We start from the raw sequence: 19,691 nt of genomic DNA, 5'->3' as shown, positions 1-19,691 counted from the left end.
ACTGAGTTTTAGAGAATTCGATTTTGTGATTTTTAATTGCATTAAATGGTTCAGAAGATTAATTACTGTAACTTACATAACTGCAACCGCAGCTTTATATTTAATTACGCGTTTCGTAATTAATAGGACGATTGTATACGCTGAGCAACATTTTATGCCTACTAGAAATTCTACTTTTTAATGCTAACGCATGGATGTCGGGATTCTATTCTGCGATGCATAAATCTAAACAATAGTATTCGGGACAATGAAGACCAATCGTCAGATTCGACGAACAACTATCTAAGACAAGATGCAATTGACACCATGGTGTACGAGTTAAGTGGTAACTGTTTAAATATATACCGAGATATTCATTCGTTACAATCAAAATCCTACTAGACAATTCTCGTAACCATCGCCAGAAGAAAGCCAATCCCGAAATCCCCGGACCTGAAAAAACGAGAAAGTCCCTGGAAAACACAATTACTGACCCTCAGTCATCGCCGAATTCCACAAAAAAGTGGCCATGGCTGGATATCGAGCTGCCCAAAAAGCGAACTCTCGTTCACCTCGAACGACGGCGTCAGTAACCCCTACGCTCGTCCACGCGCATGCACCACCCCCGTCGTGGGGTTGACTGCCAGAGAAAGAGAGTCAAGGAGGGGGGAAGATCGAACGCCGACACCGTTTCTCGCAGTCTCCTCCCGTTGTTCGCGCGTGCACCGAAAGCATCCTCCTTTCCTGCGCGGCTATCACGAACGAGAAAGGAAATAAAAAAAAAAAAGAAGAGAAAACCGACGGAGCAGACTCGAATTTCGCGAATCGACGCAGCCGTCACGTATCGAGGGTAGTTTTCCTTCCAAGTCCCGGTGTCTTTCTCCGTCCTTGAACGGTTTCGCTGGCGGATCTAATGCGAAGACAGCGACGCGACGCTTGGGAAGCTTCGTGAACCCTGAAGGACTCGGCGTCATCCTCTGGGAACATCACCAGCTGCACGTAACGCGACCAAGTGAGTACGGCTTGCCAAAAAATATTTTTAGAAAGTGACGTGCTTGAGATGACGGAGGATCTTGTTTGGTGGATGTCGAAGGATCTGTTTTATGTCTCAAGAAGGAGGTTGCTTGGGGGATTATTTATGAGTTCGTGAAGTAATGGACGCCAGGTGGATGAACCTGCAGGGCTACTCACGAACGAGGATTTAATGTTTTCATAGAAAAATATAGCGATACAATCGACGTACTTTACAAGAATTATTCTTGCGGAGGTTCGTATTTGTGTTTATGATGATTAGGCACATTGAGCTGCTGTGCCAACAAGTTTCAAGTATAATTGATTTCGATATGAAAATATGTAACACACTTGAAGGATATCTATTTTTTTATTAGTTGTTTATAAGAGCGGGTGGAAGAAACAGTAGAGAGTATGGAGTAGAACATTGCCCAACAAATACAAAAATAAAAAATTAACATGTAAGATAAGTGATACAAGCGATTTATTATTGTTTGGCAATTTCGTCTTTTGTTAAATTGAAAGACTTGTAATAATAAATAAATGATGCATTCATAAATTGCTTGAATCGCCAGAAAGATCTATGATTTTTTTTTAAAAAGAAAAGATTTAAATTGAATAATTGATAAATAATTTTATTGAATAATTTTACGAAGAAGTTTAAAATACTCGAGTCAAATTGGCCAACTTGGTAGTTTAGTGTTAAACAGAATATGATAACATATACCATGCGTAAGTAGAATGTGGACTCAATTGGGTAATGTCTGACTAAAACGTCTGACCCAGTACAGTTTGCACTTCCTGACAGAAAAGTTACTTCTCGCATCGTTTACTCGATTGGAATCATTCAAACAAATTGTTAGTTGTTCGCTATGAAACGTAATTTCATTCTACAAGGTTTGCCATAACGAACAGTTCGACTGGAAAGAAAGTGATTCTACATGCAAACAGAAATCGAAAACGTGAGATAAAATTTGTTGGACGGAGCATCCGTTTCGAGAAAATCGATTTCGAAGAAGCATAGTCCGATTGTAAGCGCGCGCGTCATGATCCGATTTACCTCCATATATATCTCAGCATTTCCTCGTCGCATTTATACACGAATCATATCGAGTTAATAATAGGAAAACGCTATTTTAGTTTATAATGAGATGGAGTTATAAAGTGGGCCATAAAGGTTGTAGAATTAGAAATAAGATTTTGGATGAATAGGATTTATAACATTGGAAATAATATTTTGAACAAATCAAATTGAACCGATAATGCTGATCCAGGTGTTTTTGTATAATTGATCTCATTCGATAAGAGTATACCGCGTTTGGAGCAGAGTACACAAAAATCAAATTTATTGCCTGTGACCTCGAACACAGCGACAAACACATTGTATTCTATACGAGGGCGCCACGACGTCTAGCGCCGCGGGTACGCAATCTCGAGTGATTAAGATCAAGCTATCGCATCGGAATGCTCGACCTACGTCAAAAAATTCCACAAGTATGACGTGGAATTCCTCTTTCGTCATGGTGAATGCTTTCATTAAGAAACAACCTAAAATCGCTCTTCCAAAGAATGAATTCAAGGAAACGAATATACGTATTAATTCTTTCAATGCCTGAAATAATTCATGCTTACGAAATGAATTAATTTAAATAATTTGTACAAAAAGTATCTAACATTATTCTGTATTAAATAAGTGAATTCCAGTGGATAAAGTCTTAAAAAATAAACTGCTAGTCTCGACCAAAGAATTATAAAAAAAATTCATAATTTAAAAAATGCTGACTAAATATTCTTCTCTCTACATTAAACGAAATCATCATTGTATCGTATTAGTCCGCAGCATGGAAGCAAGCGCATTCGCGTTACTGAGCCTCGTCATCAGTATTCTTTGAACAACTATGGATAGCTTTATTTATGCGACTCGTATTGCAATATTTATACTGGCAGGCGCTAAGGTGTACATTTCAATGGAGAAACGCGACAGTGTGTCGAATAGGTATTATTTCTGTGTTCCTCGTCAATAAATCGTCCAATCGATAAAATCAGAATCCAATTCAATGGATGCGCGAGACCGACGTCAATTATTTAGAGGACTCCGTACCCTCGATCTGTGCGTGCACTTGTAACGAAGAAACATTGTTTTTGAATAGCAACATGGAGTATTTATTGATTGATCTTTGATCAATGATAAAATGGCCTATCGAAAACTTTACCATCATTTTTTGTTTGTTTGGAAACTCAATGATATGGTTGATTTACTTAATTAGTGTCAAGTGCTTTACTTTATTCATAGTTTTTAATTGCGTTTTATTTGATAGTAAAAAAGTACTTGGAGATTGTTCTTTGAAACAAACGGATTAAAATTATATATAATTTTGGAGTGCGGGAGTGTTTGGCGTGCTTATCGATAGTTTCGCTGGCTGTATCGATACATTCGATACTTGTCTGAACCTGGAACCTGGGTATCTGCTTGGCCTTAGTGGAGCCCACCACCGCGAAGGGTAGAAAGGACTTGGTCGATCGATGCGTGACTCTGCTTACGACACGCAACAGAAAGAGAAAGAAGGATGGCGGAGAATAAAAGAGAGCGAGAGGGAGCAGAATGTCCCCTAAGTTGGGAAAACAGTCGGGTGTCACGGCTACTCCGTTATATGCAGGCCTCGTTTCTTTCCCTTCTTTCCTATCGTTCCACAGTTCTTTCCCTTCTTATAATGTTCGCTCCTCCACATGACAATGACGAAACTTTATTCGCGAGAGTGCGACATTCACGGTTACTTCGGAAGAAACGTTCTCGACCTTGCACCGAAGCCTTGGAAACCATTGTTGATATCATTTCTCGCTGTTTAAGGAGGAATTATGAGGGAAAGAAATTCAAATTGCAAATGAAACAAAATGTGTCAAAAGTTTATAAAGTATGTGGGCTTTTAAAATCTCTGCAACGTAGTCCAATGAAAACTGGAAGTCATTGAAAATAGATGCAGCTTGCAAATACGATAAAGGTAATCCTTTCGTTGAATCTATCGGATTTTTTCACCGGTAGTATCTGACGATGTAGAACTATGTATCAACAGGCGACAACATCCCTCTTATCGCCTTGCCCCGAAGTGTGGAACTAGCTAGAATCTTTGCATCGATCATGGATATTATGTTACAAGCTCAAATGGAAATCTAATATATACTAAAAACGAAACTAATTTTTAAGATTTCTTTTCACGTTCCAGTTTGAGAATGAAAATCAGCTTTGTGAAAATCTATCTATTATTGATGTTCTATATAACAAACTCTTTTGGGTCAATCGATATCGATCGGGCAAATGGTCAATCGTGGAAGTAACTGCAAATAGTCGTCAGGAGCCTTTGGCACCGTGGAATAACTGTAACTTCGCTCGTGGTTCTCTGAATGCCATCTTTCCGAATGAGAAATAGGTCAGAATAATTGAACTACAACTAACACTTCAATTCGAAGATTGCATTCGTTATTATTAAATTAATATAATAACACATAAGACCATTTCAGTTTCTCATGATTTGGTGATCAATCGCGTTACTTATCGAATGATATTCGTCAAACCTAATCTTCCAGAACAGTTTTTCTTAGGGGAACATTTCAAGGTTCTCACTTTTCCAATCTCATTCGAGAAAATTACAATCCCCGTGTTGTACATATTTGATGAAAGAACCAAGCGAACCGAATTGTATCCCTTGTCATCCTCCCTTCCATTTTTGTCTGGACGTTAACTGTCACATTAATAATAAATTTCACTCACGGAAATTGAACTGATTTGACCCTCGTCACTGTTTCACATGATTTAATTTAAAAACAGCTTCGAATCAATTTAGTTTCAGGACTCGTTGATTTTGTGCGAATCTCGGATAAAGAAAGATTACGAAACGTTACCTGCGTGCCCTTCTGCTAAAGCGAGTGTTTAGAATGCTTTGGAATCGAGGTAAACGGATGAGAAATCGGAAGCCGTAGAAAATAAGTAGGCGTGAAATAACAGAAGTAAACTACGGGAACAGTAAAACAGATACGCGAGGTAATCCTCTGCCGGTTTCAATCTCCGGGGAGGAATTGCAAGGAACAACGTTGTATTTTATGTACATTCTCGAGGGGGTACAACCTATAAATTTTAGAAAAGGTTGCAAATAACGAAATAAAGTGTGACGAAACGGCTGAAAATAATTTCTGAAAAAAAGCAGAGTATAATTACTTATCCAAATGACTTTCATTCGAACCAAAAATATTCAAATATGAATGCTTCCACGCCATACGTAATTCTCGAAGAGCTCAAAATAGTAAAAACAGGTCATTAACTAAAACACGGGGAAAAGTAAAAGCAAACATACATAACCAAAATGTAACGAGAAATGACAAATTATTCCAAGCAAAATATAGTCCTTAAAATCATGAGCATACCCATTAGCTAAAACACAAAGCAAGCTAAAAGCAACGCGCAACGATCGATTAAACAGTTGCCCCAAACCGCTACGCGAAGCACCTAAATACCCATCCGTCCATCCCTCCCCCAAAAAATCACGCACCCTCAACATACACGACACAGAAAATATTTAAAAAGTATTTAAAACCAGCCTACCAGTAAAAATCACCCCAAATGAAAGATTAGAAAAATTGAAGGAGTGTTTAGCGACCGAGTGGAATGTCAGATAGAGAGAGCCAGGGACATGGTATAGCCGCAGGTAGAGAGAGAGAGAGAGGGTTGATAGGGAGGGTGAGGGAGGTGGGGCAGAGAAAGGAGAACAGGAACGAGGGTGTTGGTTGCGAGTCGATAAACCAGGGGAAACGCGAACACCCTTGCGCACGGCTTCAACATGGCGGTCGGGGTGAGTCCCATTCCCTTTTTCCATTCGGGATAGGTAGAGGAACTTGGTCGCAGCGATCGATTCCAACAGCACGTTGCTGTTCTCTTTTTCTTTCACGTTCCTGTGTGTCGTACCTGCGAAAATGATCCAACGGGATCGATGAGCTAATCGCAGCCACGCGGTTCGCGTACGTGTATTCCGTCGAAGAATGAGAGTCCTTCCCTCGTGAACGTGACATACCTGTGCCGCGCTTTGTTTGGCAGTTGTGTTCTAAGATGAAGCCAAAGTAGAACGCGCGTTGTGATTCGTGTGACACCACGTCGGCGAGTATTTGTTTAGTATAATAAGAATCGACCGAAAAGTTACCCGCGGAAGGTCTTTGATTCTTCTCACTATAGCGCCTCAACCACCGGTCTATTTAAAAAGAGTCAGTGGGTGACGAATCTAATAAATAGATTTTGCTTGGAATAATTTGTAATTTCTCGTCTTGTATTTGAGACTTACGTGTTGTTTGGCTGACAATTACCTTCCGAATAGTGTAAATTTGCTTATTTCCTAAAGTTGAGCATCGTTAGTAGACAACCGCTAACATAATAAATTCCAAAAGCTAACCGCTAAAATTAAAAAGCCTACAAATAAATTACTCCTAATTAAGGTGATATAATTGCCGCAGAAACGCAAAGAATCGTTGCTGAGGAACCACATTGACCTTTTATTTCGATTATTTCCAGACGAGGATCCGATATGCGGCTCAGGGAAGACGTCATCTCGGTACCGCTGCATCCTGGGGGACTGAACAACAAGTAAGCGCAACGTCCATCATCCTCGACCGACTCTGTTCATCGCGAACCTTACGCTCTTGCCTTCTTGTCCTGTAGCCTTGATTCGTTTCATCATCGCTTTCGTTCACCCTATCGAGCTTCCACCGGGCCCGATTTCGCGGACTCGGGCAGTGCTACCCCTGCGGCAGGGCGAGTTGTCGCGATTTTCGTGAACTTGCTGTGTGTGGAACCACGTTTCTTTATTTGCGAATGGCGTGGCTGCCGTGGAAACCCTTTTATTTCGCGCTGTCTTTGGTTGTTTGCGTTCCGTGTTCAACGATACTGTTCGAATAGTTACACACAGTGTAACTATTCATTGAACGTGGAAAGTGTCCACATATTTATGAATAAATAAACATACTCAGTCTAATTAAATATTACACGTAAATATCGTATCATCAAAGAACAGAGAATAATTAGTTCGAGGGTTGATTTTCTTGACCTTTGTTAATTAAAAATTTCTCTACTATTGCGAATACCATATAGTCCTGAATTCCTCGAAAATTGTATCCCCGATTACCCTGCATTTAATTCTACGACCAATACCATAACTTACTTCTCAAATACTACGTTGGACAACATTTTAAAAAACAGTATTTCATTTGTTAAAGTTAACAGGAGTACCGTCTTGGTAGAATTAGCAATTAGCTCACGTTCAGTCGCGTAGTTTCACCGAGATCTAGCATTGAGTTGCTTTAGATGTTTACTTATCTAGTGTAAATTGTAGAATATTTATTCCAAACCTTATTATTAGCAATGCCAAGGCATTTAACTGAAAAGGAAAACCAGAAGGTTAGTGTTGACTCTAAGCGGTCCCCTTTTTTGATACAATATGCCGTTTACGTTAATTGTTATTGTTTCATCATGCATTCTAGGATACGTGCTTCTTATGATGTTTACAGAAAAGCAATAACCCATCCTACCACCTCCAGTATTTTATTTCTCGGTGTGCCCTCCATTTGTAAATATTTATATCTGTCTGTCGAACGCATCAAACAGTCGCACACACATCGCAACAAGTGATTGTCGCATGAACTTTCTTACCACCGATCCAAAAACCTTTTCAACACACGTGTTTGTTGAACGTACGAGCATTGTTACAGGTAGATCATCTCGTTAACGATAATCAAATTAAAAAACAATGCCAATGCCGACAAAAAGAATTTATTTTAAGAAATCTTTTTTACTCGAATGTGAAATGAAATAACATGAAATATTGTTTCAAAAATACTCAGGTCCGATTACTATAATGCTTGAATTGTCATTGTTTTTCAATATTTGTTCACATCAAGCAACAATTCACACGACTATGCTCGAATTTTACTTCTTCGCTAGGTTTAATATTCGTTTCTTTGTGATCTGCAGCGATTACACGAGACTCTTGTTGTTAGAAATTTTGTTTAGTGCGGTGTTACGTTTTCCTTCACTAGATACAGATGGCTTCACGATAGATTTCAGTTCACAATTTTCTTTACGATTGTTGTTTCGAATATGATGTTCTCTATGCACGACGTCATGCCAATTATATATTCATTAATTTCTGCAAACACGTTCGATCTACGATTCGCAAGGTCTTTGACGATCCCTTCGTTGAAATTGCACATTCGTATGCACCACCGAATATCGATTGGCTGTCGTACTCGATCACGCGAGCTTGACGATGTTTGCGTTTGCTTGACGTTTCGGTTAGCGACAATCAAGTTTAACGAACGCCTGCTGTTTGATCTCGTAGAAAGACTTTTTTTGCACCGATACTGTACAGCATAGATGTATGTTTGTATGAATCTCTGGACGAATGCAATATACTGAGCAATAATTGATATGCTGAGATTAGAGAGCCTTCGTGATCGATGCTTGCAAGAAGTGAGATCGACACGAGACTAACTCGAACTAGGAAATTCAACAAATTATGAAACTTTGGGAATGTATAAAGGGTTCATTGTCGCTGGAATTATACATAAAATTTAATCGAGAATTTAAGATTGAGATGCTTTTCATTTTTATTACTTAGATTATTTGGATATTCGAACACAAGCGTTCGAATAGATCCGTGTATGAGTGTATACGATAAAAATTAGTTTGATAAATCATAGTCAACTCTGCAGTAATCAGGCCAATACGTTCGACTAAATAGTACAGACAAATTGGTGGATCCGTGTCGCGAATCCGTTTTGAAAATGGATAATTGTCGGGATTTTAATGCAAATGGCCCTGTGCGGCGCGGCGCAGCGCGGTGCGGCGTGTGTGGGTGAGCGGAGTGGCTCGCGCTACCTCGCAAACGTCTTACGTAGGTGTGCTGACTATATTTGCATCGCCATAGATCGTACGGGCCGCGACTAACGGATCGTATCGATCCACTTGGACTCATTTCTCTGTCTCGCTCGCAGTCAGCTTCGTAGGAGCGACCAGCACCAGCCAGGCACCGAGGAAATCGGGAATCGCAACGAGACATCCTCGACGAACAACGTCTCGGTGACCAGAAGCCCGTCGTCGGCCGACTTGAGCTCCGAGGACGCCGAGGATTTCCGAGTCGCCGAGGACACCACCACGTGGTCTTCCCTCGCCATCACTCGCGACAACGTGCAGATCGATAGCTCGAACAACGAGACGGAGAATTTGAATAACAATCTATCGATACCTAGGATCCGCAGAAACAGTTCTATCGAGAGCTTGGCCGATTACGAAGGTAATGATTATAATTGATTGTAAATTTATTTGACTGGATTTGTTTAAGCATTTTTTTAATTTTATGAAAATAAAAGTTAAATGATAGCGATTATCAAAGAACATTTATGACGCAAGCAAACTGAAATTTGCAAACTTATTTTTCTCTTTGTAGAATTTGAAGGGGATTGAATTCTTCTAATCGGAACATTTAATTTCCTGTAGTTATAATGCACGAGTTCCTGGTCCAGCAGATCTAATTATACACTGAATTTACTGTTACGTTCTCTTCAAGGTTTTTCCCCGTAGCTCTGTGATATAACTACACAACTTCTTGTGAGTTCAGTGTTTACATTGTAGACTAATAAAAAAGTATTCTCTATTTTTCAAAAAGACCAAGTAGAACTCATCATAAAATACTGAAACCAGGAGACAATGATTAATTATAGAGAAGATTTTAGCAATTGTGTATAATAAATCGATATCAACGATAATTTGATCCATCCTCGAGAGAATCTATTAAAAATTTCATGAAAACGCTCACTAAAAATATGATAGTTTAAATAATCTGCTGAGATCAGTCTTCTCGTGATTTGTCATCGTAATTGCTGATTCATAACGCAATTTTCTTCAATTAACACTTTCAAGAATTGCCCTGCGCTCCTATAAAATCCACACTATGTGATCATAGTGATTCTATGATAAAAATTCAACTATGATTTACTAGAACCAAAATATGTTGCTAAAATTTTCATCACAGAAATTCCACGTGCCAATCGAAAGGCTAACCAGTCTCACTTATATTCCATAGCAATGGATATGAAAATGATGTCGAGTGTAATATCAACAAACTGGGTTCAGTATTATCATAAAAGTCACGAACTTCGGTATTTCAGGCAGATCCCCAAGTTCCACAAGAATGACTTTGTTCTTGACATTAACCGGAATTCTTTCGACCTAATGACGCACACGACCTTGATATATTTATAGAGTTAAGCACTGATATATCGCCCAATTTGGCTGGGTGTCTGCTAAACAAACAAAAACAAAAAAAAAGAAGGCATCGAACGAAACAAGGACGTCCATGTGTTTTCGTTGTTGTCCTGATTGGAATCTTAATCTGTCTTTATGTTAACTTTACCCTTACTTATAATGAATTTATTTATTAATTTACTAAGAAATACTTATTAAACGACAGAATCGAGAACATTGCAACGACTGAACACGACTGCTCAATCCCTGAAAACCAGAGTCAAAGACCGACAAGTTAAATATACATAAGATAAGACCGATACTATCTTTTCGAAAACTCGCGTTCCCCTGCACGAAAACGCGTCGACGCGTCAAATCAATCTGTATTTTAATGAAACGGTTCAATCACGAGATCCCCCTCTTCTGGATCAGTATGCCTGGACAGCTGCGATGAGTCAGTGCCGCGTTACTATGCCCGATTATACTGTATTCCGGCAATGTTCAACGAGCATGAAATTCCGCAGGGCGTAACTCCTCTCACGAAGACTCGTCCCACGAGTTGACACCGTCCGAGTGGTCCGACTGGTCCGAGGAAGGAAATCTACCCGCGGGTTGTCGCGGTATCGTCAACCCCAACTATCCAGGCTTTCAACACCTGGCGCCTTCGCTTCTCTCGGACACAGATCTGACGGAGGACGAGCACGAGAGCTGCCCTGATTACGCCACGCTAAACGAGATCGACACTCGACCAGTCGAGAACGACAACGAGTATAATAACAACATCGAGGACAGCATCAACCATCTCTGCGGGCAGAAAAACCAGCGGAAGACTTTCTACGAGAAGCCCAAGTTCAATATACAGGTAAATCAATCCTTGCGTGTTATTTATGGTATTTGATAAAGTTTTAAGTAACGTTTGAGGAAGGATAAATTCCTCCTATGCCTACTTCAAGAAATCCCAAGGAACCAAAAGAATCGATTTCTCGATCTCCAATCGCTGGTGCGCCTGCCTACGCCAGGCCAGTCACGAAGCCCGCGAAACTGATTGTCGGTTCTCGGCTCTGCTTCCAGACCGTAACATCTTTGTACGAGTCGGTGGTGCCGCCTTCGGAGAAGTGCATAAACTACGTGAAGAGCGTCGAGGATTCGAGGACGGAGGAGAAGATACTCTCGCCGGAATCGGTGATTGTCAACAGCGTCGTCGAGGCGGAGACGCATCTGACGGTGCTGGAACCGGAGGAAGCACTCGCCGACACGGTATCCGTAACCACCACTGAATTTTCGGAAGCGATCCTGAAGGACAAGCAGGATCGCGAGGTCTCTGTCGAGGTGGAGATCGTCGAGCTGACCACCAGCGTCAAGGAGACCCTCCAGTTTCCAGAAATCGAGGAGATACCGGACTCGGGGAAGACCAGCGAAATTGGCGAGGTGGGTATCGAAATGTTTCTTTTCATTACCTTCGTGTAACAAGCGAGTGATGTCACAGTCGTTGGATAACGTGAACGGTAATGAAAAGATCGATCACTTGATACTGTGGATACGGTAATGTGATCTCGTGTTTGTTAAGAAAATGTTTGTATTAGGTTGATGCATAAGAAGGGTCGCGGTCGGTTATAAAAACTTTAAACGTTGTGTACTTCATCGGAATAATTTCCACGTAATTCTAAATGTTCAACATTTTAGCCTCGCGATGATTCTTTATTCGACCCAATCTAAATTGGACCAGATGCCTTTGGAGAAGTCAACAACTCAAATACTTTGAATACAATTTTTAAGTATACTATAAAGTTGTCGTTTCTTTCTTTTATTATAAAATAGATGTCGATACCAGAGTAGAAGGATTGCTATTGTCTCAACAAATAGAGCATTGAACGAATATAGATGGGAAGTAGGTAACACGTGTTTAGCGTCTATTTTAACGACACCGTGTACGTTTTGCAGCAAATTGCATCACGTGTATCATATTGCACGTGTGAACGAGACGAATCGCGTTTGCGTTGAATTTTCTGGTGGAAAGGATTTCAAAAGCGTTTAATTGCTGCGATTTTTCACGCGAATTAAAGACCGTCTGCAACGTAAACGTTTCTTCGTTATACCGAAGCGATCTAAATTAACGGGAATTTATTTTAATTAATAATTAACAAATAGTAATTACATCGCGAAATGGTCTGTGTAACCTTCTATAAAAAATGATTACTAACGTTATTTCATAAATTAATTACTATCCGAGAATTTATTCCTTATCGAGCACGCCGGCACTCGTAGCTCATGTGGAAGGCTAACGACTGCATACGAGACGCACACGCGTGCAGACCGCGTTAATGTATTCAGCATCGTTCACGGCACGTTCCCCATTTTAAAACAGCGTAACTCTCAACTGTTTCACGTCGTGTAGTTACACGGCAGCGTTAATCGTAAATTTCCTGAAACTTTAGCCACGGACTTGCTTCCACTTGGCAACTGAATGCCAGCTAGTAGGAATACAGATCAGCTTCGACTATAAAAACTGACGTCAACGTATGAAATACTCCAAATTGTAATCGATACAGCAATATAGTTGGCAAAGAAGAAACCCCTCTTAACCTTTTACAAGTCACCGGTATTCGTTGTTACCACTAAATAAATGGATTATGACAAAAAAAAGGGAAAAAATGCCCAGGGAGTTCAGCTCTATAAAGTGTTAAATCACGCGTAGATAAACGTTAGTCCCATTCTTAATCTTTATCGTATGGTATTGCGGTTTGCAACGACGACGAAAGACCTGACGAGCGTTTTTATTTTTCAGACGGAGGATATCGTGGTGGAGGCAATCGACCTGATACGCGAGGCAAAGGAGTTGCCTCGCCAGGCACGTTCGAAAATAGGCAACCGCCAGACCGTCACGTCGAACGGCTCCGCCGACGACGACTCCGGGAGCAACACGGACACTGACAGTTACCCAGAAGAACAGCCCACCTACACCAAGCTCGAGGAAATCGATCTCCTCTCGAGCATCGGCCGCGATATCGGGGTAGATCTCGAAAAATACGTGCAACCGGTGCCCGACGTCGTCGCCATGGAGGCTCTGGATCCGATTCACGTCTCCACGCGATCTTCCTCCGCCATCAGCATGATCAAAGACGCCATCGAGGACACCAACAAATTGCTCGATCGCGATCTACCGGAGGCCTCCAGCGCGGACACTAGAAAAAAAGAGAAGATGGCGAGGAACCAGGCGAAGAGGAGACAGCAACAGCAACAACAACACCAGCAACAGCTGAGGACGTCCAACGGACAGAGACGTCCTGATAAGAGAAGGGCGTACACGGATAATGGTCCAGGTACTTGATTGAAAACTTGGATGATGACCCTGGATATTATATTATTAACAGAATGTTGTCTTCGCGAGTTGCGTCATGTTTTAACTCGTGCACCTTCGGTATATATAGTTTTTATTGACGACGGTCAGTCAAATATATTAACGAACGTATCAACTATAGTGGCTTTCTCTTTACTCTTCTTCGACTAGAAACGGAAGTCTACTCTCGTTACCCTTTGCACCGCGGAAACGCGATTACGTTTAATTTACTGTTGCTTCACAGAAGTGAAATTTTACGGTGCGAAAGCATGGAAGACAATGACCCATGCGAACCTAACAGTAGGCGGCTCGATTTCGACGCAACTGGGAAACGTATAATCTTGGTCAAACTTGTTCCTTATTTTTCACGTCTGTCGTACAGGAATCCTACACGATTACCGTAATCTCTGGGACAATAAAAGTACCTCGTCCTATCTATCATACATGACACGTTTCTTTCGCTGTGGCTGCTCATTTATGCTTTTCCTCCTCGACTGTTCTCTTCCACTTATGACTCTGCAGAGTTCGCATTGCGTTCGTGTAAAAAAATATTACCACAATTCGCAGGTCTAAAAGAATGAACTGAAATAGTAGAACAATTGAAACGTTTTCGAACTCGTGGGGTCACTTTATGTAACGTTTATAACCATTAGCTTGTCCTACTTGTAATAACAATTGAATGGTTGGGAATTATTCGAAACGAATATTTAAGGAATGTGTGTCTTGTTCTGCTTAGAATCCTTGATTTTATGGTAATAAATAAACACGCAAAATATTATGAACAAGTGACAAAGACAAGTGAATTTGTAATAGTTTGTGTGTAATAAAAAAAATATCAAAATAAATATAAATATTGACAAATGAAAAGTAGAATCGCGGAACCCAAATCGGTTTGAGCTTGTTAGTCAGGGTCATTTCAACCGATATAGCGCACACGATACGTGACGTATTGTTTTCTTCTCGTTAAAGGTGGCTTCGACGTATACAATATCGAGACTGCGATGCCGAAGATCGACTTGGACGCGATTGAGTCTCACTTGAGAGCCGCGCGCGAGGAGGAACGACGGGTAAGTGAAAATTATTACAAAAATATGTGTTATGGTGGCTAAAATCTAGCGATAGGATCAAGTTCGATAACTCGGAGATAACCTACATGGTAAGTTGAAATGTTGGAAATTTATTATTTGAAATAGCAACGAAGAACTAAGTTCTTATCAACTGTTGGCAAACAAGTGTCTCCTATGTACTTTCAACTTATTTTCAAAATTATTGGATTATTGGCAATGTTTCTGCTCCAATTTATGGTGACAATTATTGGAATAGGGAACTAGGTACAATCTCCCCGCAATTTCAATCACGGAATCTACTTTTTCTGCGGAAGAACACCTCTCGGAGAAACGAGATGAAAGAATCCAATTATCGAAAGTAAAGAAACTATCATGCTATGATTGGTTCCTTCGATCGCTGCTCAACCTTTCACTTCGACATACGCACATGTTAATTACGTCGTATATTTACGTGGTAGTGCGCGGTATTAAAGAAAACACAAGCTTTGCGCGAGTCTTGCGTGCAACACGAAAAACGATGTTTTCCTTAGATAAAACTACTTTTGATGCACTTCAGAGATTACCTTCTGTACTTTGTTTGTTGAGCAATACTTTCGTACCGTGAGTTTTTTAATTATGCAATGAAACGACCCAATGACGGTACCCATCGCACCTGTACCAACAGAACTCCTGTTTGAGGTCAAATTTAATAATTAAATGAATAAAAAATAATAAGACAGTTCTGATTTATATCACTTGTGAGAATAAGCTCATAAAGTAGATATGTATAAATCATGTGTGAAACTATGTATAATTAATCTGAAAATAGAATTGATATACAGGATAGAATTCATTCTGTGCTGGAGTGGCACTGTATTTTCAATTCACGAAGTTACGTCAGAAGAACATCTCGAAATTCAAAGTATTACTTCGATACTTTTTTTAACTTTTACCTACATCACATAATTTCCCCTTTTAAAATGAAACTTCTTCATTTAATTAGGAAGAAATATATTTTTAAAACAAACGTTGTTAGTTCGAATAAGAAATAACCACATACTATTCTTCGTCCCTGATAAACGTTATCGTTACGCAAATGAACGTCCGCAGAATGAAACGCGCGAGAACGTAAGGTGGGAAATATAATAGCCCCACTCGAAAGGAAAAAGTATCGTAATAAACGAAGTGACTCGAAGGGGGGAGAGAAGTAGCAATTTTGCGTCCACCTGGTCGATGTTCTCACGGATAAAACTGTACGATAAAACTGAATGAATACACACACGCGACGAGATTGAATCGCTTTCGTCGAAGGCCAAAGTATACGCAGACTCGTAATCATAAATGTTGCACGCCTGATAAACTCTGACTCGAACGCTCTAAATAAAGCGAAGGAGGGATACGGTGGGCGTACTCAAAGATACGAGCAGACATCGATTCGTAGCAAAAAATAAGAATTAATTAACAGAAACGAGCACGTCGCAGCATTCTACATTTACTACCATTTTAATTGGAGGAAGTTATTTATCTATTAATTTAAATATTTATATCGAACTTTATTATTGTTTCAAGTAGGCAATAAATGAGAAAAGACTGTATTTTTATATTGTATATGGCAGAATTAATTTTTAATTTGCTCGTTACTTTTCATTTACTTTACACTCGCCGTTTCTACGAATTCAAGCTTCGAGAAAACGTAAAAGGAACATATCGATCCTATTTTAATTTCAAATCTGTATAATCTCTCAATAACTGTGTCCGTTGAGAAAAAGCGTCCAGATTCTCAGCTCGCGAATTTTAATTTCTCGCGCAGATTCCTCCACGGGCGGAGAAGAGGAACAGCACTTCTCGTAATGCCGACGAGATGTTTCGCGGCGAGTGTTTTCTGGATTATTGACGCGGAAAATAAGGTCGACGAGGTTTACGACCCCGTTTCGGGGTCCCGATAGCGAGAGTCTCATTAAATGCACAGACGATCTATATTTGCCCAGTGCAGTGGCCATTGTATGGAAATAGGGGAGCAGGAAACGGATGCCGGCGTAGAGACGATCAATGCGACTATCGCGCATAGCCTGACACATTTCGACGCGTGAGATCCGACGAGGGTTTAACGTCGATAATCAGGGAGAATCGCTAACGAACGGTGTCACCGTTTCCCGCGCACCAGCGACAAATTTTTTACATTTCAAGTATCGTCATTCAGCTGCCAGTACATCTTTGAGAAGAGGCAATTACATTTTTTAAATTTATAATGTCAAGAGACGCAGCTATGTAGAGAGAGAGAGATGTTATATATGTATAGAGAGAGACTCCTCTATGTTTTGTGGGATATTACCATAAACATATGGAATGGTAAATTTGCGGAAAAACGTTGTTTACTCGGCATCCAATTTTGAAAGAGCACGACTCGCATTATAACAACTTGAGATAACGTATCACTGCACCTTAGAAGATGAGGCAGCCGTAGGTCAAACGATTTGCATGAGCAGCCAAGCGAAGCACTTTGCGTACAACTTGCGAGAGATACATCGCAGATCTTCAACCGCAGCTGTTCGAAAACAAGTTTCGAAGAAGTATTTTACAAACGGTTCCGAACGGAGGAAGCGAACGTAATTACGGTACCGAGAGTGACGGTCGAAGAAGTTTAAGGAGTTTCGAACCCAGACGGAAAAAAAGTAAGACGCAATTTCATAGCAATCTTGTAAACTTTGAACTTTTAATACGTTATGTCAAACTTCAAATTTCTGATACACGTTCAAAATCAATTGGTCAGCTGGACAGTTTATTATAATATTTAATTATTTAAAAGTGTTATCTTTTGCTAAGAAAAAACATTTAACCTCGCGAATTATTATGGCTCATCGTCGTCAGTCGTGCCACTAGATTCAGCAATTTCTTCTACAATCAGGCTACAAAAATACCTCTTTAAAAATTTTACCAGATATACTTGAAAAACATTCCACGATGTTCCGGATAAAAATTCCTAAAAATCGACTTCTTTTATGAATCATCAGCGTTAATATCCCAAGTTATAGGTGGTTTACGCTCCAAGCAAAATGCGTATCGCGTTCTAGTAAAGCGGTTGGCAGATCCGCTAGAAAGTCGAAATGAACGAGCAGCGTATAAACCCATGGTTCATATTATTGTTCAAGACTAAGAAAATTATCTCGTTCCCGACACCAATAAGCAGGGACGTTCGCGTCAAAGCGTGCCCAGACACTTTCACCGTGGACTGCGAAAAGCCCAGCTAGTCCAGCCTCCGTAGACGGTTAATAGCACCAGCTCCACCACCTCCTTCGAGCAGCAAACCTAACCGGAAGATCGGTTCGCCGCTCACTTGACTCGCTTTACGCCAGTCTCGTGTTGTTCTCGTCTCGCGCGTGTCTCATGGCAAAAACGCAAGTAGTCGCGCTTTCGATGTACCCTGGCGCGACCAAGAAGCCCCCCAAGCTCGTCGACGACAGTGAATCGTTTAAAAAGTGAACATTCTCATAGGAGACAGTGATCACCTGATCGATTTTCCGCTGGTCGAATCGCGAAACGTCGTCGAACGCGCGTCAATTGGACGCTTGTAATTTCGACGGCGATCGATTTCCACAGGCTAGGATTTTCCCTGAAACGCTCTGGTAATTCGATCCTCTGCGGCTTCCGGTTACGGGCTACCTCTGTTATTTGTAAACCAACGTTTCGTCATCGTTGCGGTCAGTTTTGTCAGGGTCAGAGCAGACATCGATATTGCTAGCGAGGCACAATAGGAGCTTGAATAACGTTGTGTGTGGGATCGAATCATCGTCAAGAATTTAGGGCCTATTTAGGTTAATATTAGTTTTAAAGTTAAACCACGCTTTTCTATCAAGACAGGAGAATAAAACTCGCCAAGACCACAACAATTAGTAGAGTCTTCTAAAAACACAATTGTCACAAAAAAAAAAACAGATGTAGCAAGATCCTCCCGCGCGAATCTTTTCGACATACTAGGAAAGAAATTGAAAGATATCTCGGTGCGTTGCAGGTAGCTCGTAACACCAGTTTCGGAGCACTGGTTACGGTATTACACGGTAAATAAAAAGAAAGCTGACGGCTGTAAATGGACTGAACCCGTGATTTCATTCGAGTGCATTGCACCGTGAAGAAGTCGTCGAAAAACTTCTATGCTGACACCTCGAACCTCGAATTGCTCGAATACCTTTCTCCTCGGTTCATCGCGAGAAGAAACTCAGCGTGTGGGTTTCTGAGATTTAAAATTCAATCCTGACGCGAAAAGGGGCTCATGGTACTCCTCCGACGAGCTAGTCGACTTTGTGTCACCGTTTACTGGCTCCTCGTTTCGTGAAGAAATTTCACGTGTCGAGTTTTCCTTGGCAAGGAAATCTGGGCAGACGATACTGCGCAAATGAAGTGAAGAGAAAGCGGATATTGTTCGGCGGACATAAAAAATTGGCGGAGGAAAACTGGAGAGGCTAGAAAGTGGACGAACTGCAGCGAAACCTTGAAATATGGGCAGCAGTAACAAGTCGAGGAGACACTATAAAAAGGACTCGCGATTCGTCTCGGACCTTTACACCTTCACATACGACGACTTTGATCTTGTAAGATTAATTTTTCGCAGTCAACTTGACGAATGGCGACAGGGTCTTTTCTCTCGTTATTAATTTTCTTTGACATTACGAATGATGGCGTCTGAAAGTTTATTGTCAGAGTTATCATTTCAAAATCAACTTAATTCGTTCTCTTTAAATCTGAGCACAGTGGAATCTCGATAGAAGTAATTTTCTATTTGCCTTGTTGTGTTGTCAAGGAAGAGGATCGTTATTTAGCAACAAGTGTTACCTTCGCCATCCGAGACACAAGTAGATCGTTAGTAGGAACCTAACCGTTAAATACTAGGTGAAATACGAGACATAGTGGTGTATGGAGCGCGTAAGTGGGGCTCTTTCCTATTGAATTGGATGTCTCATCGATTCAATGTTGAATCAATCCCAGCGAATTTTTACAGGAAATTGAATACCGAAAAATGATAGAAGTATGCATACGAGCTTCACAT

General features: G+C 40.7%; 1 protein-coding gene across 5 annotated transcripts in view; it reads left to right on the top strand.

The window, feature by feature from the left end:
* The first annotated feature begins 313 nt into the window (after window positions 1-313).
* The window catches only part of LOC128874011 (ras guanine nucleotide exchange factor B), a 49,386-nt gene continuing 30,008 nt past the window's right edge, over window positions 314-19,691 (top strand). Inside the window, exons 1-7 of one of the 5 annotated variants that reach the window (XM_054118219.1) lie at window positions 314-991; window positions 6,542-6,613; window positions 9,019-9,317; window positions 10,792-11,129; window positions 11,339-11,695; window positions 13,053-13,587; window positions 14,574-14,671. In XM_054118219.1, the coding sequence (XP_053974194.1) occupies window positions 6,555-6,613; window positions 9,019-9,317; window positions 10,792-11,129; window positions 11,339-11,695; window positions 13,053-13,587; window positions 14,574-14,671 (1,686 nt within the window). In that variant the 5' untranslated portion in view covers window positions 314-991; window positions 6,542-6,554. The other 4 variants (XM_054118256.1, XM_054118239.1, XM_054118247.1 and 1 more) reach the window with 4 other exon arrangements.

This window comes from Hylaeus volcanicus, chromosome 1 (genome assembly GCF_026283585.1).
Source record: "Hylaeus volcanicus isolate JK05 chromosome 1, UHH_iyHylVolc1.0_haploid, whole genome shotgun sequence".
In the NCBI taxonomy this organism is placed as follows: domain Eukaryota; kingdom Metazoa; phylum Arthropoda; class Insecta; order Hymenoptera; family Colletidae; genus Hylaeus; species Hylaeus volcanicus.
Note: the sequence above shows the minus strand (reverse complement) of the source record. Positions and strands in the feature narration are given on the sequence as shown.